Consider the following 27,963-nt stretch of genomic DNA (forward strand, 5'->3'; position numbering starts at 1 on the left):
GAATTAATCAGAGTTCTAATATATTAAATCTGAAATGATTTGGCATTAGTATCATTCAATTAATTGAATTGATTGAACTTCATGTGAACTTGACCAAACCTGTAGGAAACCAAAATCAGTAGTCCTATATTTTGTTATTGTCGACCTGCTTCAAAGCTGAAATCAGACATAACACCAATAAAAATGTGCTAACATTTCAATGTTATGGACAGTATACATTACAGCATCTACCTTGCTGTAGTTGTATTTCTGTTCATTTGTGATCTATAAACGATGCAGTACATGCACTTATTTGGAGATTGTGTAATAGGGGAAAATACATCATCTGCCAAGGATAGTGAAACATTGGCAATGTCTGAGGCTCATTTTGGCTACCCTCAACAAAAGAAAGCTGAGCTTTTCCATATTCACATGTCTGAGTGATTTCCCCCCAAAGTTTTATTTCATTTGACTTAGACTTCAATCCGTAGCGCTGAAGATCCACATTACAGCGCGATTGAAATTTAAAGGTCATTTCCAATTGAGCTGACATATGCAGCGTTTACCGTAAATGCAGTCTCCATGAATGCAGAAATAATGCATTTAAATTTTAAACGCCCTATACCGCGAAACTTCAGCGCTACGGATTGAATCTAGGCCTTACGCATAGACACTTAGCCTTGTTCACACCGGTAGTTTTAAGTGGCTCAATTCCATTTTTTTTTTTGCATAACCGATTCGAATCTGTTCTGTTTCCTGCACTCTGAACAGCCAAAAAGCACACGGAATCAGATTTTTCGTAGGTGGTTTGAAATACATATACAAATCTGATTCCTGGCCATGCACCTTGTGTCTGAATGGTCAAATCTGATGTATTTGCCCTCAAGTGGTTTTTAGACTGTTATTTGGCATACAGTATATTGTTGCTTGCTAGCTACTCTGATGACAGTTTGACAAGAACATGTGGTAGCTTACTAGCTTGTTAACTGTTTACAAACAAATGAGTGAATGTGCTAGAAAGGTAAACAACTAGCTAGCTAGTTGACTGCTGTGGCTAGTCAAAAATGATTTGTTTTGAAAGTTGGATCATCCTATCCTTTGAGGCTTTAAAAGTCTTCTTACACTATGATTTTGCAGGCAGGTCACGCGTGATATAAGTCAGTATTTGGCATCCATCCATGTCTGAGGACGTCGGGAGATGAAATCGAAACCAGCCACTAAGGGCAACTATTACCTTCAAGTAGGATTTGGTTTTGCTAAGACATTGTGGATGGGGGTGGCAGATGAGCATAGGCATCTGGTTCTAAAGGTTGCATGTTCGAATCCAGCAATATATATATATATTTTTTGTATATATTTTTTGTATATTTTTGTTTTAAGCCTATTTCAAAACTTAACCCTTACCTTAACTATTCAGAGGTAATGCCTAACATTACGAATTCTAAGTTAATGCCTAAAGTTAACCAGAGAATTTGATGTTTGGAACATCTTCGAAATTTGACATTTGAGAAACATGGATGAACGTCTAATTCTGAAGTGAGACTGTGAGAACTTGTTGGATTTTGAACATTCAAAGCAACTGGGAAACGTCCATTGCAGGCATTGCTGTCACCTTAGCTTGATACATAACTTCTGAGTGATAGGAACCACGAGCACCACCAACCATCAGCCTATACCACTGTAGCCATGTCAGCAAATAACTGCTGTTTGAACACACTCAAATCCAATTTGGTCACTTGTAGCTTGCTGTTTGGAAAGTCAATATTCCAAAATAGATTTAAAAAACAAAATGGATTTGAGCATTAAGGCCTGCGATGTGAACAAGGCCTTAGAAAAGAGTGTTAGGCTGTGTTTACACAGGTAGCCCATTTCTGATATTTTGCACAATTATTGGCAAAATAGCTGATCTGATTGGTCAAAAGACCAATTAGTGGAAAAATAATCGAATTGGGCTCATTCACGCATGCACACACACACACATACAGTACCAGTCAAAAGTTTGGACACACCTATTTATTCATGGGTTTTTCTTTATTTGTACTATTTTCTACATTGTAGAATAATAGTTAAGACATCACAACTATGAAATAACACATATGGAATCATGTAGTAACCAAAAAAGTGTTAAACAAATCAAAATATATTTGAGATTTGAGATTCTTCAAAGTAGCCAACCTTTGATGACAGCTTTGCACACTCTTGGCATTTTCTCAACCAGATTCATGAGGTAGTCACCTGGAATGCATTTCAATTAACAGGTGTGCCTTGTTAAAAGTTCATTTGTGGAATTTCTGTAACGGCTGTCCTCCTCCTCTTCAGAAGAAGAGGAGGAGTAGGGATTGGACCAAAGCGCAGCGTGATAGTTTGACATAATGCTGTTTATTAAAGTAAAGACGAAAACACGAAAATACTTAAACAAACTACAAAATAACAAACGAACGTAGACTGACCTAAAACATGTGAACTTACATATAACGAAGAACGCACGAACAGGTACAGACTACAAACAAACGATACAATCCCGTGTGGTAACATATACTGACACAGGAGACAATCACCCACAAACAAACAGTGTGAACAGCCTACCTTTATATGGTTCTCAATCAGAGGAAACGTCAAACACCTGTCCCTGATTGAGAACCATATAAGGCTAATTACCACTAACCTAAACATAGAAACACAAAACATAGAATGCCCACCCCAACTCACGCCCTGACCAACTAAATACATACAAAATTAACAGAAAACAGGTCAGGAACGTGACAATTTCTTTCTTTCTTAATGCGTTTGAGCCAATCAGTTGTGTTGTGACAAGGTAGGGGTGGTATACAGAAGATAGCCCTATTTGGTAAAATACAAAGTCCATATTATGGCAAGAACAGCTCAAATAAGCAAAGAGAAACGACAATCTATCATTACTTTAAGACACGAAGGTCCGTCAATCCGGAACATTTCAAGAACTTTGAAAGTTTCTTCAAGTGCAGTCGCAATAACCATCAAGTGCTATGATGAAACTGGCTCTCGTGAGGACCGCCACAGGAAAGGAAGACCCAGAGTTACCTCTGCTGCAGAGGATACGTTCATTAGAGTTACCAGCCTCAGAAATTGCAGCCCAAATAAATGCTTCACAGAGTTCAAGTAACAGACACATCTGAACATCAACTGTTCAGAGGAGACTGCGTGAATCAAGCCTTCATTGTTGAATTTCTGCAAAGAAACTACTACTAAAGGACACCAGTAAGAAGAAGAGACTTGCTTGAGCAAAGAAACATGAGCAATGGACATGACCGGTGGAAATCTGTCCTTTGGTCTGATGAGTCCCAATTTGAGATTTTTGGTTCTTTGTGAGACGCAGAGTAGGTGAATGGTTTGCGCTTAGTGGGACTATCATTTGTTTTTCAACAGAGCAACAGAGCTATTTGACCAAGAAGGAGAGTGATGGAGTGATGCATCAGATGACCTGGCCTCCAAAATCACCCAACCTCAACACAATTGAGATGGTTTGGGATGAGTTGGACCGCAGAGTGAAGGAAAAGCAGCCAAAAAGTGCTCAGAATATGTGGGAACTCCTTCAAGACTGTTGGAAAAGCATTCCAGGTGAAACTGGTTGAGAGAATGCCAAGAGTGTGCAAAGCTGTCATCAAGGCAAAGGGTGGCTACTTTGATGAATCTAAAATATATTTTGATTTGTTTAACACTTTTTTGGTGTCTACATTATTCCATATGTGTTATTTCATCATTTTGATGTCTTCACTATTATTCTACAATGTAGAAAATAGTACAAATAAAGAAAAACCCTTGAATGAGTAGGTGTGTCCAAACTTTTGACTGGTACTGTACATACACATATCTAAATAATAATCTCAATGAATAACCTGAGTTCATACTACTGCCGTTTAAAGGCCTGCCTCCTGGTAATAGCTACTACTGAGCCATTACCATTGCCGACCATCCGGCACAGTGGGAATATACACAACACAACACAAGCAAAAGGCCACATCCATAAATAAACACATTAATTTGTAAGGCTGACTTTTGCAATTAGGACTGCAAGGGGAAATATATCGCTGAGAAACCCTTTAACGAGCTTCCGTGATACCGCCTTGATCTTCACAAAGAATATCCCCCTCCATTTCATCGTTCAAAAAGTGAGGGGAAAATACAGGGTGGGTAATGGCCATAGAGTGTCATAAAACCCCAAGGCAATTAAAAGTGGTCATTTTTCACCCCCCTCTAAATTCTGTAGCACTTAATCTGCCCAATTTGATTACGAACGGCACAAATTAAACAATAAAGAGCTGTCTAATGACAAATTAATTATGGGGAGCAGAAGGGGAGCTGGGCCGGGGCTGGGGCAATACGTCAGCATCTGTGGCAGACAGCGTCTGCCCATAAGGGAGACAAAGTGCCTTTCCGTCCATGTGGTCCCGCACTGATAGGGCCTTCATCACAGATCAGTAGATCCACTGCCCATAAATGCCGGGCCATAATTGAAAGTGCCAAAATCAATAGCGCTGACAGGCTTTAATTAAATTAAATATATCTACTGCAGGGATGGGGTTCCGACTGTGGTGCCGCTGGCCCCAATGACCTCGCTGAGAACTAACTCTCTGTATGCATGTAATGTGTGTGTGTGTGTGTGTGTGTGTGTGGACAGCCATGTGTGCTCTATGTGCATAGTGTGTGTATGGGTTGGACAGGAAATGTCATCATATGTCTTGGCAAAATTGTCTACTGCTCTTCTTTACTCCCTACAATGAATATGCATGATTGGCCAGGGAGTCCACTCACCTCCTGGACTCCTTAAAGGGACTTAAACTTTTCTACAAATACTCACATTTCCAACACTCACCATTTGACCATTTGGATGAAGAAGAATTGCTTGGTACCCTAATTTGTCAGAATTCCTCCTCCATCCATGTGTGGGCTTTGATTCCTGCTCCATTTCCCCCCCATTAGACATGGAGAGGATCTCCAGCGACTTTACCCATGATCCCCCCTGGCCACGCGGGGAAACAAAGGGAGGCAGAGGACGTCACCTGTGGCAAAGCATGGCTCCTAGTCATTTCAAGCTTTGCCCCACATTTAAAGGATTAGGGGGCTGGAGTCAGCACAGGGTCACTGGGAGGGAGAGGGGTTGACAATGGGGCTAGGGTTGGGTAGATCAACCCCCTCTAGATAAACTTGGGCTGCAGACTATTGAGTCTTGTGAGATTATGTTGGAGTCAAGTATGCTACATTGTGATCTGGGAGACAGGAGAGGAGGGTGAGTGAGTGTTGCCATCCATAGCCGACAACCCCCCCTCTTTTACGGATACCTTGTTGTTTTGGTTTTCTCCAGTCTTGCTTATTTTGCTCAGATCTAAGGAGGGTATAAACCAAAATGGGGGCTTGGGGGCTGGCGTACAGTGTGGCACTAGAATGTAAAGACAAGATTAGAACGCAGATATCACAATGTGGCACAACAATGCCCCCAGAGCTTTTCTTTATATCAAATTGGCACCTTTATGACTCCCTTACTACCAATTAGATCAAAGTTGTTTTTTCATTTGAGCATTGATGATTCAATGATGATTCAGCAATTTATTAAGAGTTGTCTAGATTATCACCGTTGTTGTTCAGAGATGCATTTGAACCCTTGATTTGGAGAATTATTATAGTTTCTGGGTTGCAAGGGAGGTAGCAGAAGCTACATTTTCAGAAAGACATTAATATCATATCATACTTTTTGATTTGTTTGTGAAAAGCCTGTAATTCTAGACTTCATGAAGGAATTTCAAAACCATGCAGCATTGCTGAGATTGTTCAACGAAATACTATATGTCATTTTAGTATTACAATATAATTATAGTAGGCCTAGGTCTAATATGTACAGTATGACATAATGTGCATACAGATCATTTGTAAATAGGGAAGTTTACCCTCATAGTTTGTGAATCTGTTTTCGGTGTATGGTAATTCCAATATTGTGTCAGATGGGGATCTTTTGAACAGGGTCTAAGTGTCAATACAATTTTCAATAAAAACGTCACTTTTGCTGGTCATATCCTCAAGTAAATGGTTAATTTCTATCCTGTGACAAACAATGACAGGAAAAATAGGGGATCTATGTAGGGTTCATATAGAAGGACTAGATTTGTAACATGAAACCATTTTCAACTTTTAATCGGGATATAATCGTGTTTCCGTGACAGGAGAGTGCATTTCATGAAAGTCTTGATATGACGATGTTAAACGCAACGTTTTTTCGAAATTGAAAAAGCAGGTGAGTTTAATTCATGACAACATTGTCTAAATCTGTGACGTTAACATGAGCTCTATTTGGAGAATATCGGGAAATACTGTATTTTCAGGCTATTATATCGCTGAAAATAAATTCCTTTAACGTTTTAGAAAATATTTGTCTAGTGGTGTGTAATCCATTACAGAACACGAATAATTGTACAAGGTGATGGGTTTTCGAAATATCACATAGGCTAATCATGGCATTGCAAATACCCTTCTAAATGTGTATAGGCCTAAATGCATAGGCCTACTGACATGTCTGTCTGTCTGTCTGTCTGTCTATTCTGTATTAATTTATTATTAATTAGTACTAACTGGACTATGTGGAACCCGACATTGAAAGTTTAGGAGGTGACGTTTCGTCAATCGAGCAATTTGTTTTTGGATCATAGGGAATTAATGGGTGACAGCACTCTATGGACCTCATTTACATAATCGTCAGCGTCTTCGACTCGTTTTTTATCCAGCGTCTCGAAATGATTTGTTACTGCAGCTATTGCTTGTGGTGCGCTTATTAGGCCAAACACATTTAATTATGAATACATTTAGCTAGTTCCCAATCAACAAGCGCACTGAGCGTTTGAAGAATGTTGGGGAACGATAAAAACCAAATTCCATTATTCTCGTTAGTTAAATCAACTATTTGCATGACCTATATCATATTACCCGCGCCAATGGTTTGCAAATGATTTTATTAGTTGGCTTTCTGTTTAATGGAATGAGAGAAATAACGGGCGATCATTCAATTTCACACCAATACCTCGGGTAATTGAGTTATTGAGATGTCGTTGATTGAAGGATGAAAGGTTGTAAATCCAAAGAGCTACGCAATTTTATCTAACACTTACAGAAGATAGGGAGCCAGACAATAAGGGCAGTGGCGTCAGATTCGGCAGTTCACATCCTGAAATTATTTGTCTTTTCATGTCATCCAGAGGTCATGTGCTTATAGGAACATATATGGTCAACTGTAAGGTGTGTGTGTATGTGTGTCGGTGTGTGTGAGTGTGAGAGAGAGAGAGAGAGAGAGAGAGAGAGAGAGAGAGAGAGAGAGAGAGAGAGAGAGAGAGAGAGAGATTGCATGTGAAGATATGTTAGGTTATATTAACATGTCATATACGGACATTTGAATTAATGCCGGCTCAGACAAGCTAAATATGAGGGCCAGATAGAGTGCCATATGAAGTGATTGATCATCATTGTCGACTACCCCTATCAATAAAATTATTTATATGCTTGGGAAAAGTATCTTTCCATTTCCTTTTATTACCAACCTAGTGTAATGAATATAGTACCAATAACATCATCATAACAATAATAGCAATAATAAATTATAGTTATTCATAGTAATTCATTAGGCTACTTATTTTCTGAGAGCATTTTGCTATAACATAATGCTTCAATTCCCAAATAACGAAAAGTATCCTCTGCCCTTTTATTACTCCGACACAAACCTTTTATATTGGTATAACAGGAACATACAGGAAGGTGTCTAGGTTAGGCTATATATACCGCTATTTTTTGCTCACTTTCATTAACTTTTCTTAGATGGACGTAAATGTTGCTTAAGGTGTAGAACATTCTAGTTAACACAAAGTTGCGTTTTTCAACAGTTTAACTTGTATTTTCAGTAAGGGTAATAAATGACTATTAGGCCTACCATTTTCTCAGCATGGCATGTCCATTGCAAGACAGGCTACCAAAACAGTCTTACGGTACTTCGCCTGGATTCGCTTGACGGATGACAGACTCCCTTGCAAATTATGAGAGTTTCCGAGCATTCGAGGAGACGATGTCACGCAAATATTTCTTTGAATGACACTGGCCTGCGAACAATATTGTCCCCCGCTGCGCAGGCGACAAGCGAACTGAAACCCCCTTTCTTTACCACGAGAGACTTTTGCCGTCACCGTAGGGACACTCTCATCCCTGTCACCCGTGAAAGGTGAGGAGATGAATGGTGAATGCGTTCACAATCTCGGTTTGTACTTGGCGAATTTGTTCAACTTTGAGACTTGAATATGCGGAGTATAGCCACATTTTCTAGGCATGAGATGATAAAGATCCTTTCACCTGTAGTTTTTTCATCACAGTATTCATTATTACGCGCTGGTTTCCTTTTGGGATGTATTCATCGTTCAGTTTTGAAGAATTGTTAGCAGATGTTTTTAAAGCAAGAAACCGTATAACATATGATAGGCTGGGTGCCTGGGTGAAATCCGAAGCAACATTTTGAAATGTGAAAATCAATATAAAATTCCATTCACAAAAGTGATGAATAACTTAGGGACCTATATTTTCACAATGTTTTGCTGAAAGTTTTATTTTTATTTTTACGAATAGCCTATATAAATAGCCTATACTCAAGAGCATACTAACGCACTACACTAAATACATCCATGCAGCATATAGCCTACACATAGGCTACTTGTCAGTGCTTTCTAAATTAAATATGCTGTATTTAGGCATATTTTCAAGAAGGCCTAATGTGCTTGGATTTGAGAAAGGCAATATCAGTCAAACTTACCGTGATTATATTATCATTATAGAGTGATAGAAATGCCGACACACACGCACACACGCTCGAGCGAAAATATCCTGATTGAGGACATATTGCGCTATTGGTTTGATAGGCCGTAGATGTCTATGTAGGATACCATGTGTCCGTCGCAAAATTGGAAGATTCCCTCTTCCTGTACTCCACTTCAAATCTATCTTCATGACTTCATTGGTTTGTTGTGTTAGTAAGAAAGGAGACTTTGAACATACACCTGCCAACTGCGCCAATAGATTTCAGGCGAGCCTGCAAGCTTGGAGACTGCATGTCATGTTGAAGCTTAAATGACCATGAGGCATTGTTACTTACTGGCAGCAAAGTGCCTCGTTACGCCTGATTGAGCTAATTGCTTTGAAATATGATACATTATCTATAATTATGGAGATCTTGGAGGAGACTGTCGGCTGTCCCTTTAATCTTTCTGAAGTGCATCATAATGTCGAGATCAAATTAATTTAGGCCACTCAAAATTGGACATTCCATTCTGGGATAAGCGCTAGGATTTCTTAAAGAGACAGGTTCAGGGAATGTGTCATGACAAAAGTTCACCAGAGTTCGAAACAACCCATTTGTGGTTTAATGATTGGTGTTACGTCCATAAGGCGTCAAATATACGTGCGCTCATTGATTACTTTATCAAAATGCATAGAAAAAGAACCTTATATTATTTGGATATCCTGCCACTGTCATATACTTCAACATCCACAAAAGGGGTCAGCTAAACTGAAACGAAGCTATAATATTCACATCACATGCAACGTGATGTTTTGGTTTAAAAACCTGAGAATAAGATCAGTCAGCTCGTCATATAAGCAATGTGGCCAGACGAAAGTCATTTACTTTCACCAAGTGCAAATATTTTGCCTGAAATGCCTTTTAAAATCAGCAGTGCCTTTTATGTCTTTTAAGTCAAAACTGACAGACTTTGCATGAAAAGGGTTAAGACAACTTTCAGAGGCGACCACAATGGCCCTTTGTCTCGCCTCCCTGCCTCTTGACTCCGAATCAAAGGTAGTTTATAAAGTTAAACAAAGCTCCGATGAGGCTTACAGTTGTTTTGTATCTCCGCTCAGCCCTCATTTGTTGCCTCGGGATTTAAATAAAATGTTATGGTAATCGTTTTTTCCATGGCACATAATTATTTTGAAAGGGCAGTGTCTGGGATTCTAATTTTCCTCCAGCGCTATCCCTCTGTTCACAACGCAAATAAACTGAAGTAAACAAAGAAGAGTGTCTTTACCCAGGGCTCTGGCGCTCTTCGAGGGGAAATTTCACATACTACATAAAGTCCCTCCTTTCTCATTTTCTGTGTCCTCTCTACAGCCAAACCCGGTGAAATATGCAGTCGCTTGACTAGACGTGGTACTGTTTGGGCTATCATCTGTGACTATTTGTGTTTACGCGCGAGGACCATTTTAAGAGTACGTTCTCGAGGATGGAGAAGTGCGCGGGAGCAGAAGACTCGTCGCAGGACTCAACTTCAAACAGACCTGCAACACAAGAGGTCCCAGTGACTTCAAAGAAAGAGAGAGCGCGGTGCACGCAGTGTCACTCAATCTAGGTTATGGGCTTAAGTGTTTCCCAAATATACATAGTTGCAAATGTATTTCCCCCTGAGAACCGGATGTAGAATGAAGCAAACGCTAAATTACCCACTTGTGTGAAATTGTATCAGGTATAACCAATGATTAGCCTATTTATCCCAAAACAAAAGTGGAATTTACAGTTAATGATGGATATTACAGGTAGGGTAGGCCTATATAATACGCCTAACAACAGCAGAAATAATGGATAGGCTACCTCAAACATCACTCCTAAATCATGTCACATTGAATGGTGTAATTACACAACAACAAGAATTTACGCTCAAGAGTTGAGACAGCTTCAGAGCTAAATCACCACGTTCCCTTACTAAACGCAGTAGGGATGCCTATAGCCTACGTTACTTCAGAGGACTCTCTGAAAATAACTAGTAGGAAGCATTTACCTTTTCTTCTGAGTAGCCTACTATTACACCAGCTAGTATCCCATTTAAATAGTTGGAAATGGCGTGCGATCGACTGAGCTAATTTTTCATGCTGAATAGTGTCCCAAGGCTAGGGCGGGCAAGGAAGAGGCGGGTTGCGCTCTTGATGCGGGTTAAAGATTTTCAATAGTCTCCCTAAAGTCGAGCGCTTTGATCATGCCGCTGCTGGCGCCTAAAAACAACATAACTTGTCTGACTATTAGAGGGACTGACACATCTTGACAGATTGTTTATACTTAGCAATTAGCGACGCAGACGCTTTCCAGAGAGCTAAACAGACCGCATGAAATAAGAATAGTAACTCTTTTTCGTGATTTTCGTACACATTTGAGATTGCATTAACCGCTTCATTTTAGTGAAGAGAAAATTAAAAGAAAGCTTACTATATAGAGTTATAGGCTTAGTTATAATTGAATGACTATGTGTCACGGTCATTAATAAATCAATTTGAGATAAATAATGGAGATCAAACATAAAAGTAACTGAGGAAACGTTGGCCCTATCTCGCTATATAAAAAAAGCTGATACGGCTACTGTATATCCTATTAGAATATAGATTTTCAAGTATTCCCAAAGTAGACAGGTGGACTAAATCAATGACAGTCGTAGGTTAAATCGAACATAGGCTCCACGGTTGCCTCCATGACTCCAAATAATTTTAGACTTTAATGGATGTAGTCAAAGGGAAAGATCCCAGTGATCCCTCCCCCAAGCTCGATAATTACCCCTAAATGACTGCGAAGGCCTGTGTGTTTCAATATGATTAGAGCCCTGCAGCCATCAATAAAAATTGCTCTGCAAGAGGCCGATCACATAAACGAAGGCAGTGAACGTTAGGCAACATTCGAGAGTTTCTACTTGACCTGTTGAACGTAATAGCAACATAAAGTCGTAAGACATATGATAAGTAGTATAATAGTATAAATACCTATAGTAGCCTATATAATGCTTTGATAATCATTTCAATATAACATGACACTTATCACGTCCTCTGATAAACCAATTTTTGTGACAGCCCAAGCAGCAATTACACAGTTACTGATATACTACTGCAAGAGTACCACCACCACAGTAATAATAACAATAACACCAAATAAGATTGTTAATAATAATATTCATATTTTCTATATAAATTATTCTATTGAAAGTAATAACATGTTTTCATTCCTGTTGCTAATTGAACGTCTACCATGCCCAATTAAGTATTTGCACAAGGTTTGTTAATTTCAAGTTGTAAAATGTAGCCTAACATTGTTTACTTCCCCCTGCCAGTCAAATAGCCAAGCTTCTCATCACATCAGTTGTGGCTGAGATTCCTGCTCGACTGGAATCTCTATGTCCCACCCACATCACTTCTGATTGGAGGGTGGCGTCCCCACGCCTGCCTTATAGCACTGCTCACCAGTGTGTTCAGATAAACATGAGGATGCCATCAGCATAGGAGCACATGAGACATTTCTGTCACTCTACTTTTCGATACTTCGAGTGTTTACCTCCAAGTGAAGGCCAAACCTGTATGGCCCCAACTATTACCATGTCAGCTTTATCCATTGGCTTGAAAACTGAAGACATTCATTCGCGTTCGGTTCTCGTTGGAAAAGGCGAGATGCAGACCAATTTGATTGTGATGGCCGAGGAGACAGCGATCAAGCCCAAAGTTGCGATTCTTCCCTTCAGCGTCGAGGCTCTGATGGCTGATAGGAAACCGAACAGAGACTTGACACCTCCAGAAAGATCATCCATGGCGGGGACGTCCCAGGCGCTAGGCTCACGGATGGGCTCGCTTTCGAGTCTGGATAACTCGGTCCCCTCCTTGGCCCGGATCGGGTCGCCGTTCTCGGTAGGCGACATTATGAACATGCAAGAGGACGCAATGGTTAAACCCGAGAGTCCAGAAAGTCAAGACCGAAACTCTTGGATACAGAGCCCTCGCTTTTCGCCTACTCCACGTAAGTTTTTTAAATTTCTATTTATCCTTCCATAATGCGTGAGTAAATTGGGTGAAAAGTTTTGTATGATTTAAAGCAACTTATTGATTGTGGGAATTTTAGTCTGCCATATATATTTGCAGTTTAAGCACCTAGTTGGGTATTTTATCACTTAGTATTTTCTAACGTCTCCGTTTTTACGAATTCATAGGCCTAGCCTAAAATGATACGGCAGTTCCATTAAGTGTTTTGGATATAAACTATTTGAAAGTTTATGGCATTATTATGAATTCTACACATCAAAACAACTTTAACTCATCCATGTCTGTCACTCTGAAAGTATGATTTTTGACGATGTTTTCTATCGTGGTTATTGCAGGAAGACTAAGTCCCCCCGCCTGTCCACTGAGAAAGCACAAGACCAACAGAAAGCCCCGGACCCCTTTCACCACGTCCCAGCTCCTGGCTCTGGAGAGGAAGTTTCGCCAGAAGCAGTACCTCTCCATCGCCGAGCGCGCAGAGTTCTCCAGCTCGCTCAACCTGACTGAGACCCAGGTGAAAATATGGTTTCAGAACAGACGAGCCAAAGCCAAGAGGCTCCAGGAGGCAGAACTGGAAAAACTAAAAATGGCAGCCAAGCCAATGCTGCCTCCGGCGTTCGGAATTTCCTTTCCGCTCGGTGCGCATGTCCCCTCGTCGTATGGAGGGTCGCACCACTTCCAGAGGCACTCCCTGCCGATGTCTCCCATGGGACTGTACGCTGCTCATGTCGGATACAGCATGTATCACCTCGCCTGACGTGAAGGAAGGACATATTCTGTGCCATGTTGACTATGAAGTGCTTCAACATAGACCCACATCGCCAAAAGACTACCTGGTGTTGAATATCACGACTGGATAGTCATAAGTAAGGACTGCCTTGTAAAAGTGCAGTCTTCCTCGGTATGTCAAGTATAGTCATCTACTTTGCCATTAGTTTGATGCCATGGTTGATTATTGGGTCACTAAAGCTTAGCTAAGCTCTACCCGAGTCCACTAAAAACTTAAACCATGCGAAAGTTTTACTCATTGGGTTTTGCACCAACACACATAAGACCCAAAAGGTAGGTTGGGCTCTCATCACTTCTGTGAACTGCTGTCACTGCAGACTAAGGATAACTAAGATGGTATATTTTTCACTTGCATTCATGTCAATGCGTAAAATAGTGGGTTACTTAATCCAATGTCAATTAATGCTCTTTGTTAAATTCGGAAAACCACAGCATTTTAAAAAAATATTATAACAACACTGTCTGTTGTTTGAATGATTCCCTTCGGAAGGGATTTGTGTACTGTAAACTACTGTATATTTGAAAAATACCCTCATTTATATTGAATATATTTGTGACATAAATTAACAATAAATGGTTTATTCTTTTTCATTAAGCAGTTGCTCATGTTGATTGGCAGTACACATGACTAGATTCAGTGCTTGGCTTGGGATGAGAGGTGCAGGAGCTGTCTTTTTTCAAATCGGTCCATTAGACTATGTTCACAGTAATCCCCAAATGACATTATGCTACAGAGACCTCTGATTGTTCACCATTAAGGGTTCATACACATTTTGACAGATGGAATTTCATGACTTTTCCATGACTTTGAACCACATTTCCATTGGTGGCTTCTCTATGTAGCCAGTCTAGATTAGCCTGTATATAGACCTAATTTAAATTCAAACGTGCCAGCAGTTATTGAGTAGTGCCTATTTATTACATATTAGCTAAATGCAGTGATGACTTCACTGCTTTTAAAATTTGAATTTGCTGTTGATATTATGTTTTGTTACACTTTGTTGATTTTAGGCCAACTTCAGTATTCATAATGATGTGGTGTCAGCGTCAGAAAATATCGAGTTCAATGTTCAATGAGTGTAGACAGTGGTTGGCTACTTGAATAATATTTCTAATGGGAAAATGACTAATATGCTGGGAAAATGTGGGAATAGTAGTCTATATTTCAGACCAATCTACTCTAAAATGTATTTCATTTTTCTATACATTAATTCAATCAACAAAACGTAGCCCTATATGTTTCTTCAAAAATTGTGCGACTTCATTCGAACGCTATTGTTTAATATACATAAAAACTATTTAAGCAGGACTTTAGCCTGATATTTCCGGTTGGACTATCACTGTGGAAAAGTAGCCTAATTAAAAATAAGCCTTTTGAACTTTTAAAAGGCAGAAACCTTGGAAATAAACGCACAGAGGCGTCGACAGAATACGCAAATTGCAAGCATGCTTTGTCTGTGTGACCATAAGGGAAGCCAGTTCAAAATATCTTTCACTCACGTTTTTTGTTGTTGTCTGTGTGACCATAGGGGTAGCCAGTTTAAAATATATTTCACCCACATTTTTGTAGGCCTAATTGTGAAAGAGCAGCCGTTTCTTGAACATTGCAGTCAGTGTAAGTGTAACAGCTATGAATTAGACCTGTCAAATGTCATTTCGCTGAGCAAAACGCGGAATATATTTCTACAGCTGTTGCCCATTGCTTTCAAATAACTCACCCAGATTTTGTTGGCGCCAGGAGAGCTCAGTGAGGACCAACATCTACAACCATCAGTTGTGCAGACTTCAAAACACTCCGGCAAATTAGAGATTGAGTCTATAGGGCTCAATTGCCTGTAGGCCTAAACGATTCGGTGGAACGTCATTACCGACTATAATTGGACAGGTGACACCTACATTGTGGAGGAGCCACTTCTACGGTGTTAGCAGACGTGTGTCATTCGACACATAAATGCAGGCTACTTGACATTCTTCAGTTGGGCACAGAGAGAAAATATTTTTGAAACCTAATAAAGTCCATGTCAATTGTTGCAATGATGAAGACTTGTAGCAAAATAGGAAAATAATATGGGAAAATTACTACCCGCTCCCAAATTGAGGCTGCTTTTAACCGGTCATGCCATCCAGGCAGGGGTTAAATTAGAGTAAAATAATTGCTATAACGAGCAAAGGCAATCTTCCGCAGATGAACGCTGGCTCCAGCGAGGCTATAGCTCCAGGCAAGGCAGAACTTTTATCATTCCTAAAATGTCAATGAGGGACTGGCAACGTGCAACAGTTTTCTTCCCTCGCATTTCCTTTCCTTTTCAGCATTCACGCGAATGTATTGGGCGCGTTTGAGTGGTAAAGGCTAAAGCAAACCGACTGTAGACGAATGAGTGAAGTCGCGGTGGTGCATCTGCAACAGCCTGAAGTCGGACACTAATGTGGTTTCCAACAGCAAGGCTTAGATCAACATGGCAGTATTGCTATTGTTTATGCAAGTGTGTCTTTATAATGTTGAAATAAACATGTCTACAACCACCATATCACACCCTCACAAACTGAAATCATGTGTGTAGATTGCACAATTAATTAGTGAGAGAGAGCCTCAAATATCACATTCATTTGTATATCCACTGAATACACGAATCAAGGCAAAGTTGATTCCTAGTTCAGTCATCTCTTTGGTCACGTTTGCATGGGTCAAACAAAAACATTATAATAATTGGTAAGAGTTTCCCACAATCCAGGCAATGGCTGCAGGATGAAGTTGGCAAATAGCAACTGCAGACACGTGCAGTCAACTGCAGTCAAACCTTCATGACATTTGATCCCATGATTTTTGTAAAGTTCATGCAGTCGACTAGGTGCAAGTCGGACAATTTGTATCCCCTTAATGCAACACACTTTGAAAAGGTCACCAACTTGACAAAAGTGAATTGCTTAAACGCGCCCAACGTAAACAAGGCCACGTTTCTGTGGGCGAAAAATATATTATTTCGCCGGATAAACAACAATAGATTTATAGGCTACAGCTTTTATGTTATGGTGAAGTTGAATTGCACAGAGGTTCGCTGGAAGATAATAGGTTATATGCCTGCACAGCACTGCCCTACCATAGGCAGTCAAAAGATAGTTTTCTGCGATGTGCAGGCTTGTAACGTGCGTTGTGGCGAGTCCCTCGACGCTCAATTTCACCCAGTAGGCATCAATTAATAAATAAGTAATGACAATAAGTTGAGAAATCACACGGATGAACGCTCTGTCTGAATGGGAAAAAACTTCACACAAAAGAGCCAAAGGGGATCTGTCGGTTCTTTCAAGAAGATTGTCTTTCTTTCGTTTCCCCCTCTATCTTGCCTGAAGCCAAAAAGCAAACCAAACTCACTTGTTTATATCTTCCAAAGGATCACAACGGGTAGGCCTACAGTGAGGAGAGAAACACCATTTCGTTTCTTGCCCCTCATATGCGCCAGACCCCACTGTCAAGGGAGAAGGATGGCAATTATTTTAGTGCCTGTCTGGGATTGTGGTAAAATAAACTCATAAATAAATAAGTAGGCCTACATTGCATATGAAGTTATACAACACAGTTATACAATAGTATCGAGGCGGGAAACAGGCAGCTTCCTCTGTTGACCTGAATTTACTTAAAACTGATCATATTTAGACTATTTTCTTAATAGAGTAGGCTATTGTTGTTTATGCTTATTTCCTTTACAAATATTAAGCGGATCACTACACCGTGGTGGGTAATCAGAATATTATATTTAAACATTTTCTCTCACGATGCCACGTTTTTTGCTGTCTAATGTGTTTCAGAATTGACGCTGTTTGATAGGCTATGGACATTGCTGTCCAGGTAATTTCAGTAACGCATATAGGCAAATGCATATAGGCAATAGGTAAATGAACAACCTCATTTAATTTTTTTTTTAACCATTTGATTACAAGCATTAGGCCTATAATGAGATATTTCCAATCCTTTACCAAAATATGAGCTAGGAATGTTATACCCTCAGGCTCATTCAAGCGGCTGACTGTACTTTACTTGAATGGCAGCGCTAGGAGTCCTATTATCCTCATACAGGCAATGTGTAACGTTTGTCTGGCGGCAGTTAGCCTATCGCTATAGCGGTTGAGAGCGTTGTACCAGTAATCGAAAGGTAGCTTGTTCAAATCCACGAGCCGATAGATGAAAAATCTGTCGATGTGCCCTTGAGCAAGGCACTTCGCCCTAATTGCTCCTGTGAGTCTCTCTGGATAAGAGCGTCTGCTAAATGACTGAAATGTAGCTTTAATGTAAAAATGTCTGTGTCTGGAAAAAGATATTTGAGAAAATGATTGTTCAATTTACAAACAGTTTACCTATTGGCTCAAAGTTGAGCATTCAAGTTGTCTAGCACAATACAAAAATACTGTTGCATGACCATGGGCTATGACATGGTCTATCCATCCAAATGGATTATTGCGATATGCGCATTGTATCAATAAATCATCACGAATAGCCACCAAAACTACAATTGACCTAATTCAAACCTATAACGCAAGCAAAATTGCTCACATAAATTATGCTCTCACATAAAGGCCTATGTGTCCACCACACATTAAAATGGCCCTTATTGTAGGATAGAATAATACAGTTATTATAACTAGGCCTATTCATATTATCATCAATCTTACTGTCGTTCTTTTTGTAATGTATAGTTAGTTATTAGATATACAGTATATAGGCTATAGGAAATTGCCGTTAATGGAACAAACTGACGCTCGTTTGAATTAGTTTATAACTTGGTCACACAACATTTTACAAGTTGCATTAATGCCCTGACTTTATTTTTCATATGGTTGTAGCCTACAATACAATATAAGTCACTGAACCAGAATTTGTACAGTTTGATTGAATCAGTATTTTATGTAGTTTATGCAGTCACGCATAATCTGAGTCCACATATTGTAGAGGTTAATAACCTATACACGTTTCAAGGTCACGTGCAGGATACAGCAGGTGTCAACCAGTACAGTGAAATGCTTAACGTCTGAGCTCTTTCCCAACAATGCACAGTAAAGGTAGTAATATAGATACGAAAAACACGTGAAATGAGAGAATTTTTAAAAAAATGAACACGATAATGCAGTTACAGTGCCTTCAGAAATTATCTATACCCCTTGGCTTTTTCACATTTTGTTGTGTTTTTCGAGCCTGAATTTAAGAATTTAACATGTATTATTATTTTTTTCTCTATCTCCCATCTACATACAATACCCCATAATGACAACGTGAAAACATGTTTTCAGAAATCTTAGTAAATTGATTGAAAATTAAGTACAGAAATATCTAATTAACATAAGTATTCCCAACCCTAAGTTAATACTTTGTAGACTCAAATTTGGCAGCGATTACAGCTGTGACTCTTTCTGGGCAAGTCTCTAAGAGCTTTCCACACCTGGATTGTGCAACATTTGCTCAGTATTATTTTCATAATTCTTCAAGCTCTGTCAAATTGGTTGCTGATCATTGCTAGGCAACCATTTTCAGGTTTTGGCATATATTTTCAAGTAGATTTAAGTCTAAACTGTAACTTGGCCACTCAGGAACATTCACTGTCTTCTTGGCAAGCAACTCCAGCATAGATTTGGCCTTGTGTTTTAGGTTATTGTCCTGCTGAAAGGTGAATTCATCTCCCAGTGTCTGGTGGAAAGCAGACTGAACCAGGTTTTCCTCTAGGATTTTGTCTGTGCTTAGCTCCAGTCTGTTTCTTTTATATCCTGAAAAACTTCCTAGTCCTTAACGATTACAAACATACCCATAACATGATGTAGCCACCACTATGCTTGAAAATATGTGGAGTAGTACTCAATAATGTGTTTTATTGGATATGCTCCAAACATAAAACTTTGTATTCAGGACAAAAAGTTTAGTGTCTTGTTGCAAACACAATGTATGTTTTGGAATATTTATATTCTGTATAGGCTTCCTTCTTTCCACTCTGTCAATTAGGATAGTATTGTGAAGTAACTACAATGTTGTTGACCCATTCTCAGTTCTATCACATCCATTAAACTCTGTAACTGTTTTAAAGTCACCATTGGCCTCATGATGAAATTCTTGAGCGGTTTCCTTCCTCTGTGGCAACTGAGTTAGGAAGGATGCCTGTATCTTTGTAGTGACTGGGTGTATTGATACACCATCCAAATTCTAATAAATTACTTCACCATGCTCAAAGGGATACTCATTGTCTGCTTTTTTGTAAAAACATTTTTTACTAAATCTACCAATAGGTGCCCTTCTTTGTGAGGCATTGGAAAACCTTACTCTCTGGTCTTTGAGGTTGAATCTGTGTTTGAAATTCATTGCTCGACTGAGGGACCTTAGAGATAATTTTATGTGTGGTGTACAGAGATGAGGTAGTCGTTCAAAAATCATGTTAAACACTATCATGCAACTTATTATGTAACTTGTTAAGCATTTTCCCCCCTGAACTTATTTAGGCTTGCCATAACAAAGGAGTCAAATACTTATTGACTCAAGACATTTCAGATTTTCATTTTGAATTTAATTTGTTAAAATTTAAAAAACCATGATTACACTTTGACATTATGGGGTATTGTGTGTAGGCCAGTAAAAGCAAATCTCAATGTAATACATTTAAAATTGAGGCTGTAACAACAAAATGGGGTGTGAATACTTTCCGAAGGCACTGTATATACAGGTCTTATATACAGGACAGTGCAGTGCCAGTACCATTATTACAATGTGCAGGTTTAGGCTAGTAGAGGGATTGATGAAAGAAGGTACATTTAGACAGGGGTAAAAGTAGCTAGTAGTAGGGCTAATACTAACAGTAATTGTAATAAACTATATAGCACCATCAAATTATAATATTATGTCATTTTTCCATGCATAGGATTTTAAAGTAGTCTAAACTTTTATAAATTGTGTTTACACCTCCTGTTAAGTTGAGTTTATTTGAAAATATTTGAAATTGCCTTGTAACTGTAGTAAAATGTAGTCCTACTTGTAGCCTATAATTACTATGTTAATAGGCTACTGGTAATTCCTACTACTACAATCCATTGCATTTCATTTTCATTATTGAGAACAATAAATCAACTTATAACAAATTTGGTAGCAAGCAGGGAGAATGTCAACAGTTACAGCAGTAGCAGTAATGATATATGTGTAAGTTTCTGCTTTTCTTTTCTTAGTCAACCTTGTGTGCCTTTTCTTTGTGTTCCTGAATGTAGCCCTGTTTCTTTGTGTTCTTGAACACAGCCCTGTCTTTCATTTTTGTTCATTGATTTCACCTGGTCTCATCAGCTCCCTATTTTGTTCAGTTCTTTCTGTTTGTATGGTTGTGAGGTATTGTTTGTTTTTGACTGCCTACCTGTGTTTGACCATTGCCTGCGACCACAATTCCTGCCTTCTGCGAAGGCTTAATAAACATCTGCCGCGCTCTGCGTGTGAATCTACACCTTTTTCTCCCTGAGTATTCATTACAATATGCAAGGACATAAAATGTCCCTCCATGGAACACACAACACAGATGGAAATATGATGTCCTTTGCGCAGAATGCAGGCGTTTAGTTGAGACTGAATACACCTTTAAGACACTTCCTGAACGTCAGTCAAAATACTATTGCCATCATGTAATGGAATGTGAAATGAAATTTACTCCATTTAAAAAATAAAAAAAATTCAAAAGAAGTGGACATTATTTAACAACTGTGTTATACAGTTAGACCACATAGCAAAATTCCCCCCTAGCTACCAAAATGTATTGGAATGGACCTTCAGTCAAGATCACCTCTATTTATCCATTTCCAAACATTCTGTCTGAATCAGACAAAAGTATCTCCAGATGAAATGGAAAAAAATAACACTTAGGTCAGAAGAGGCTAACTCGCGATTGATGGTGTTTTCTGAAGCAGCATAACTAGCATTAGATTACTTGATTAGGCAGGGTTTCCAAAACTCGGTCCTGGGACCCACCCTGTTGTGCATGTTTTAGTTTTTGCCCTAGCACTACACAGCTGATTCAAATAATCAAAGCTTGATGATGAGTTGGTAATTTGAATCAGCTGTGTAGTGCTGGGCAAAAACCAAATCGTGCAACCAGGGTTGGCCCCTTGGACCACGTTTGAGAAACCCTGGATTAGGAGTAGAGCACACTTTTCTGTTTCCTTGAGTGATAACTTCTGGCATCCACCAGGGGTCAGGAGTGTCTTCTGTGTCATGACTGGGTAGGAATGGGAAAGGGAAAATGTTGACATGGAAATGAGAACAGTTGTTCTACGATCTTGTACTAAACCAAATTATGAAAGTCAAATAAACCAAATTATTATGCTCTACAAAACACAGAAATGTCCTTCAAGTAATTCTAAAGCATCTGTATAAGAAGTACTAACAGAATGTTCCCTGAATGCCATAAGCATTCATAAAGCATTATACACTGGTGGCAATATGCACTGTAAAACATGCTGTAAATATTCATAATAGTTCAGGGCTCCTTAAACTATATGAATGTATAAATAGCTATAATGCATTTATAAGGCAGTACAAAATGTCTCATCGAAACTGTAATGTTCTAATCCTAATGTTCTCTAAATTCTCAGAAAATGTGACAAATATATTTTAGAACATGGCTGAACAGCTCAGGCCCTGAGTCCTGCTGGTTTTAGTTTATCTCACCCAGTGAACAGTTTTCTGTTCAAGCCTACTTTCAAGAATCTTCAAAGGATATCCAAATTCTTCATCAGCCAGCGCAACCCTGACCAACCCTGACTAACTCTGATCCTGTACACATAACCCAACTGACTATTTCTCAAGTGTCAGCTCTCGCCATCCTGGATATTCTTCTGTGTAGATCAAATGCACTTCTGAAAGTACTGACCGGAAATCCACCATGGCTGGATTGATTGAATACTGTCCTCAGAGAATGGTCTTTGTCTGGAATTTGAACATTTTTAGAAATATGTTCTCTCAGGCTGTTTATGCCATATCTGTGGGTGTCAATCCTGTTATTTCCAACACACTTCATTCGCTGCTTCCCGTTGTGCCCACGTGTACTTTGAACTTTAAAAAAAAAGTTAACTCTCTAATGATTGACATCAGTTAGCATAGTTGCTGGAGAAAAACTGTTGCATTATAACGTCGTGTCATGATAATCACATTGAATACAATTAAGTAAGTTAACATTAGAAAACAAACAAAAAAGTATTAAAAGTGTGCAAACTACATTATACTAATGATAAGAGGAACAAAGCCTTTATTGGACATTGAATGTAATTTGGAGTTCTGCTCAACTCGAAGAGGGTGGAGTACAACGAAACACAAATCTCTGTTTGTGGCTAAATTTGTCAGAGGGGTATAATTACCATTTCTGGCCAGTCATTTAGAACATTTTAAGGGAAATATTTTCTTATGTGAACTAATGAGGCAGTATTTGTTTTTAAGACACAATAACATTGTAAATGTGATGGAAAATTGCCTGAAACCCTCATAAATGAAAGCATTAAAAGATACACAAACACTACTTCGGCAAGCCTTTAAATGTAAACAAACACGTTTCTGATCTTGCTTTTACAGACCAATTTAAATCAGCAAACCAGAGAATGATTTCTGCCACCCTTTGGCTAAATTACTGAGTTGTACAATGAGGCGCTTTGCAATTTTTTGTGCAATGTCACAGAACATAGAATTGCAAAATGATCTGCCCCCCTGATAGGTGTGAGTGTTTGTTTGCGCTTTGGCTAAATGACACAAAATAGAAGTTGGATAAGGCAAGTATGTTACCCTGTAATGATTATCAATCAGCATTGCAATTATGCTATATTAATGTGAGGACATTGGACCTCCAAACAAGCCACATGTGAATGGTTAAAGATAAATTCTATTTTTAATAAGGTTGCATGTTTTGCTAATGAAACTTAATTTCATTCTATTACAATGAAACAGACGCTCAACGTTTGTGTGTTCGATCGTGTGGAAAATAAAGGAGAAAATATTAGAAACCTAACATTTCTGGCCTGTATGTTTTTTTTTCACATTCGCAGTCGGCGTTCCAATTCATCTCAAAGGTGTTCGATAGGGTAGAGGTCAGGGCTCTGTGCAGGCCGGTCAAGTTCTTCCACACTGACCTCGTCAAACCATTTCTGTATGGACCTTGCTTTGTGCAAGGGGGCATTGTCATGCTGAAACAAGAAAGTTGCCACAGACTGTTGCTTCAAAGTTGGAAGCACAGAATCGTCTAAAATGTCATTGTATGCTGTAGCGTTAAGATTTCCCTTCACTAAGGTGCCTAGCCTGAACCATGAAAAACAGCCCCATCCCATTATTCCTCCTCTACTAAACTTTACAGTTGGCACTATGCATTCGGGCAGGTAGCATGTTCCTGGCATCCGCCAATCCCAGATTCATCTGTTGCACTGCCAGATGGTGAAGCGTGATTCATCACTCCAGAGAACGCGTTTCCACTGCTCCAATGGTGGCAAGCTTTACACCATTCCAGCAGACGCTTGGCATTGTGCATGGTCATTTTAGGCTTGTGTGCAGCTGCTCGGCCATGGAAACTAAACTGACTTGTTGGAAAGGTGGCATCCTATGATGGTGCCACGTTGAAAGTCACTGAGCTCTTCAGTAAGGCCATTCTACTGCCAATGTTTGTCTATGGTGATTGCATGGCTGTTTGCACAATTTTATACACATATAACAACAGGTGTGGCTGAAATAGCCAAATCCACTAATTTGAGGTGGTGTCCACATACTTTTGTATATATAGTGTATGCTACTGTATCACACTAAATACTTCTACTACATTGTCTCTGGTATAGGGTTCCTTCATTTAAAGCAATCTGGACAGTTGACCTAATTGGACTACAATATTCTGCATAGGCGAGGTGTACGAACTGTGCTAACACAGTGCTTTCGGAAAGTATTCAGACCCCAAGACTTTTTCCACATTTTGTTATGTTACAGCCTTATTCTAAAATGGATTCAATGTTTTTTTTCCCTCATCGATCTACAAACAATACTCCATAATGACAAAGCACATTTATTACAAATAAAACGGAAATATAGCATTTACATAAGTATTCAGATCCTTTACTTAGTACTTTGTTGAAGCACCTTTGGCAGCGATTACAGCCTTGAGTCTTCTTGGGTACAACGCTATAAACTTGGCAAATCTGTATTTGGGGAGTTTCTCCAATTATTTTCTGCAGATCCTCTCAAGCTCTGTCAGGTTGGATGGGGAGCGTCGCTGCACAGCTATTTTCAGTTTTCTCCAGAGATGTTCGATCCGAGCTCTGGCTGGGCCAGTCAAGGACATTCAGAGACTTATCCCGAAGCCACTCCTGTGTTGTCTTGGCTGAGTGCTTAGGGTCGTTGTCCTGTCAGAAGGTGAACCTTCGCCCCAGTCAGAACCTAAGCACTCTGGAACAGGTTTTCATCAAGGATCTCTCTGTACATTGCTCTGTTCATATTTCCCTCGATCCTGACTAGTCTCCCAGTCCCTGCCGCTGAAAAACATCCTCACAGCATGATGCTGCCATAACCATGCTTCCCCCTTAGGGGTGGTGCCAGGTTTCCTCCAGACGTGACGCTTGGCATTCTGGCCTAAAGAGTTCGATCTTGGTGTCATCAGACCAGAGAATCTTGTTTCTCATGGTCTGAGAGTCCTTTAGGTGCCTTTCGGCAAACTCTTCTCATGTGCTGAGAAGTGGCTTCCGTCTGGCCACTCTAACATAAAGGCCTAATTGGTGGAGTGCTGCAAGAGATGGCTGTCCTTCTGGAAGGTTCTCCCATCTACACAGAGGAACTCTGGAGCTCTGTCAGAGTGACCATCGGGTTCTTGGTCACCTCCCTGACCAAGGCCCTTTTCCCCCGATTGCTCAGTTTGGCTACACGTCCAGCTCTCGGAAGAGTCTTGGTGGTTCCAAACTTCTGCCATTTAAGAATGATGGAGGCCACTGTGTTCTTGGGGACCTTCAATGCTGCATAAATATTTTGGTACACTTGCCCAGATCTGTGCCTCGACACAATCCTATCTCGGAGTTCTACGGACAATTCCTTCGACCTCATGGGTTGGTTTTTGCTCTGACATGCACTGTCAACTGTGGGACCTTATATAGACAGGTGTGTGCCTTTCAAAATCATGTCCAATCAATTGAATTTACCACAGGTGGACTCCAATCAAGTTGTAGAATCATCTCAAGGATGATAAATGGAAACAGGATGTACCTAAACTCAATTTCTTGTCTCAAAGGTTCTGAATAAAAGGGGAAAGGGGGATACCTAGTCAGTTGTACAACTGAATGCATTCTACTGAAATGTGTCTTTCGCATTTTACCCAACCCTTCTGAATCAGAGAGGTGCGGAGGGCTGCCTTAAATCAACATCTACGTCTTCGGCGCCCGGGGAACAGTGGGATAACTGCCTTGCTCAGGGGCAGAACGACAGATTTTTACCATGTCAGCTCGGAGATTCGATCCAGCAACCTTTCAGGAATACTTATGCAAATAAGGTATTTCTGTTTCAAATTGTAATAAATTTGCTAAAAATTCTACACACGTTTTTGCTTTGTCATTATGGGCATTGTGTGTAGATTGATGAGATTATTATTTTTTAAATCCATTTTAGAATAAGGCTGTAACGTAACAAAATGTAGAAAAAGGGAAGGGGTCTGAATACTTTCCGAATGCACTGTAGCTCCAACCATGCCTCAGCTCCACTGGGATGTCTACCTTAAAGGAGTTTCCACCATGTATCTATTAATCAATCACAGATCTACAAGGGCAAAGAGGGGAACAACAATCCACCAATCATATACAGTTGAAGTCAGAAGTTTACATACACCTTAGCCAAATACATTTACAAATACAACTCAGTTTTTACAACTCCTGACATTTAATCCCAGTAAAAATTCCCTGTCTAAGGTCAGTTAGGATCATCACTTTATTTTAAGAATGTGAAATGTCAGAATAATAGTAGAGAGAATGATTTATTTCAGCTTTTATTTCTTTCATCACATTCCCAGTGGGTCAGAAATGTACATACACTCAATTAGTTTTTGGTAGCATTGCCTATAAATTGTTTAACTTGGGTCAAATGTTTCGGGTAGCCTTCCACAAGCTTCCCACAATAATTTGGGGGAATGTTGGCCCATTCCTCCTGACAGAGCTGGTGTAACTGAGTCAGGTTTGTAGGCCTCCTTGCTCACACACACTTTTTCAGTTCTGCCCACAAATTTTATATGGGATTGAGGTCAGGGCTATGTGATGGCCACTCCAATACCTTGACTTTGTTGTCCTTAAGCCATTTTGCCACAACTTTGGAAGTATGCTTGGGGTCAATGTCCATTTGGAAGACCCATTTGCTACAAGCTTTAACTCCCTGACTGATGTCTTGAGATGCTGCTTGAATATATCCACATAATTTTCCTCCCTCATGATGCCATCTTTTTTGTGAAGTGCACCAGTCCCTCCTACAGCAAAGCACCCCCACAACATGATGCTGCCACCCCCGTGCTTCACTGTTGGGATGGTGTTCTTTGGCTTGCAAGCCTCCCCCTTTTTCCTCCAAACATAATGATGGTCATTATGACCAGTTTTATTTTTGTTTCATCAGACCAGAGGACACTTCTCCAAAAAGTACGATCTTTGTCCCCATGTGCAGTTGCAAACCGTAGTCTGGCTTTTTTATGGCGGTTTTGGAGCAGTTGCTTCTTCCTTGCTGAGTAGCCTTTCAGGTTATGTCGATATAGGACTCGTTTTACTGTGGATATAGATACTTTTGCACCTGTTTCCTCCAGAATCTTCACAAGGTCCTTTGCTGTTGTTCTGGGATTGATTTGCACTTTTCGCATCAAAGTACGTTCATCTCTAGGAGACAGAACGCGTCTTCTTCCTGAGCGGTATGATGACTGCGTGGTCCCATGGTGTTTATACTTGTGTACTATTGTTTGTACAGATGAACGTGGTACCTTCAGGCATTTGGAAATTGCTCCCAAGGATGAACCAGACTTGTGGAGGTCTACAATTGTTTTTCTGAGGTCTTGGCTGATTTCTTTTGATTTTCCCATGATGTCAAGCAAAGAGCGACTGAGTTTGAAGGTAGGCCTTGAAATACATCCACAGGTACACCTCCAACTGAATCAAATGATGTCAATTAGCCTATGAGAAGCTTCTAAAGCCATGACATAATTTTCTGGAATTTTCTAAGCTGTTTAAAGGCACAGTCAACTTAGTGTATGTAAACTTCTGACTCACTGGAATTGTGATACAGTGAATTATAAGTGAAATAATCTGTCTGTTAACAATTGATGGAAAAATTACTTGTGTAATGCACAAAGTAGATGTCCTAACCGACTTGCCAAA

At 39.7% G+C, this 27,963-nt stretch overlaps 1 protein-coding gene across 1 annotated transcript; it reads left to right on the forward strand.

Annotated features, from left to right (window-relative positions):
* The first annotated feature begins 12,279 nt into the window (after nucleotides 1–12,279).
* On the forward strand, nucleotides 12,280–14,200 carry LOC120026323 (homeobox protein XHOX-7.1-like). The gene is made up of 2 exons (XM_038971164.1): nucleotides 12,280–12,796; nucleotides 13,155–14,200. The coding sequence occupies exons 1-2, from the start codon at nucleotides 12,295–12,297 to the stop codon at nucleotides 13,571–13,573; spliced, it is 921 nt and encodes a 306-aa protein (XP_038827092.1). The 5' UTR covers nucleotides 12,280–12,294; the 3' UTR covers nucleotides 13,574–14,200.
* Nucleotides 14,201–27,963: the final 13,763 nt, after the last annotated feature.

This window comes from Salvelinus namaycush, chromosome 2 (genome assembly GCF_016432855.1).
Source record: "Salvelinus namaycush isolate Seneca chromosome 2, SaNama_1.0, whole genome shotgun sequence".
Lineage (NCBI taxonomy): Eukaryota > Metazoa > Chordata > Actinopteri > Salmoniformes > Salmonidae > Salvelinus > Salvelinus namaycush.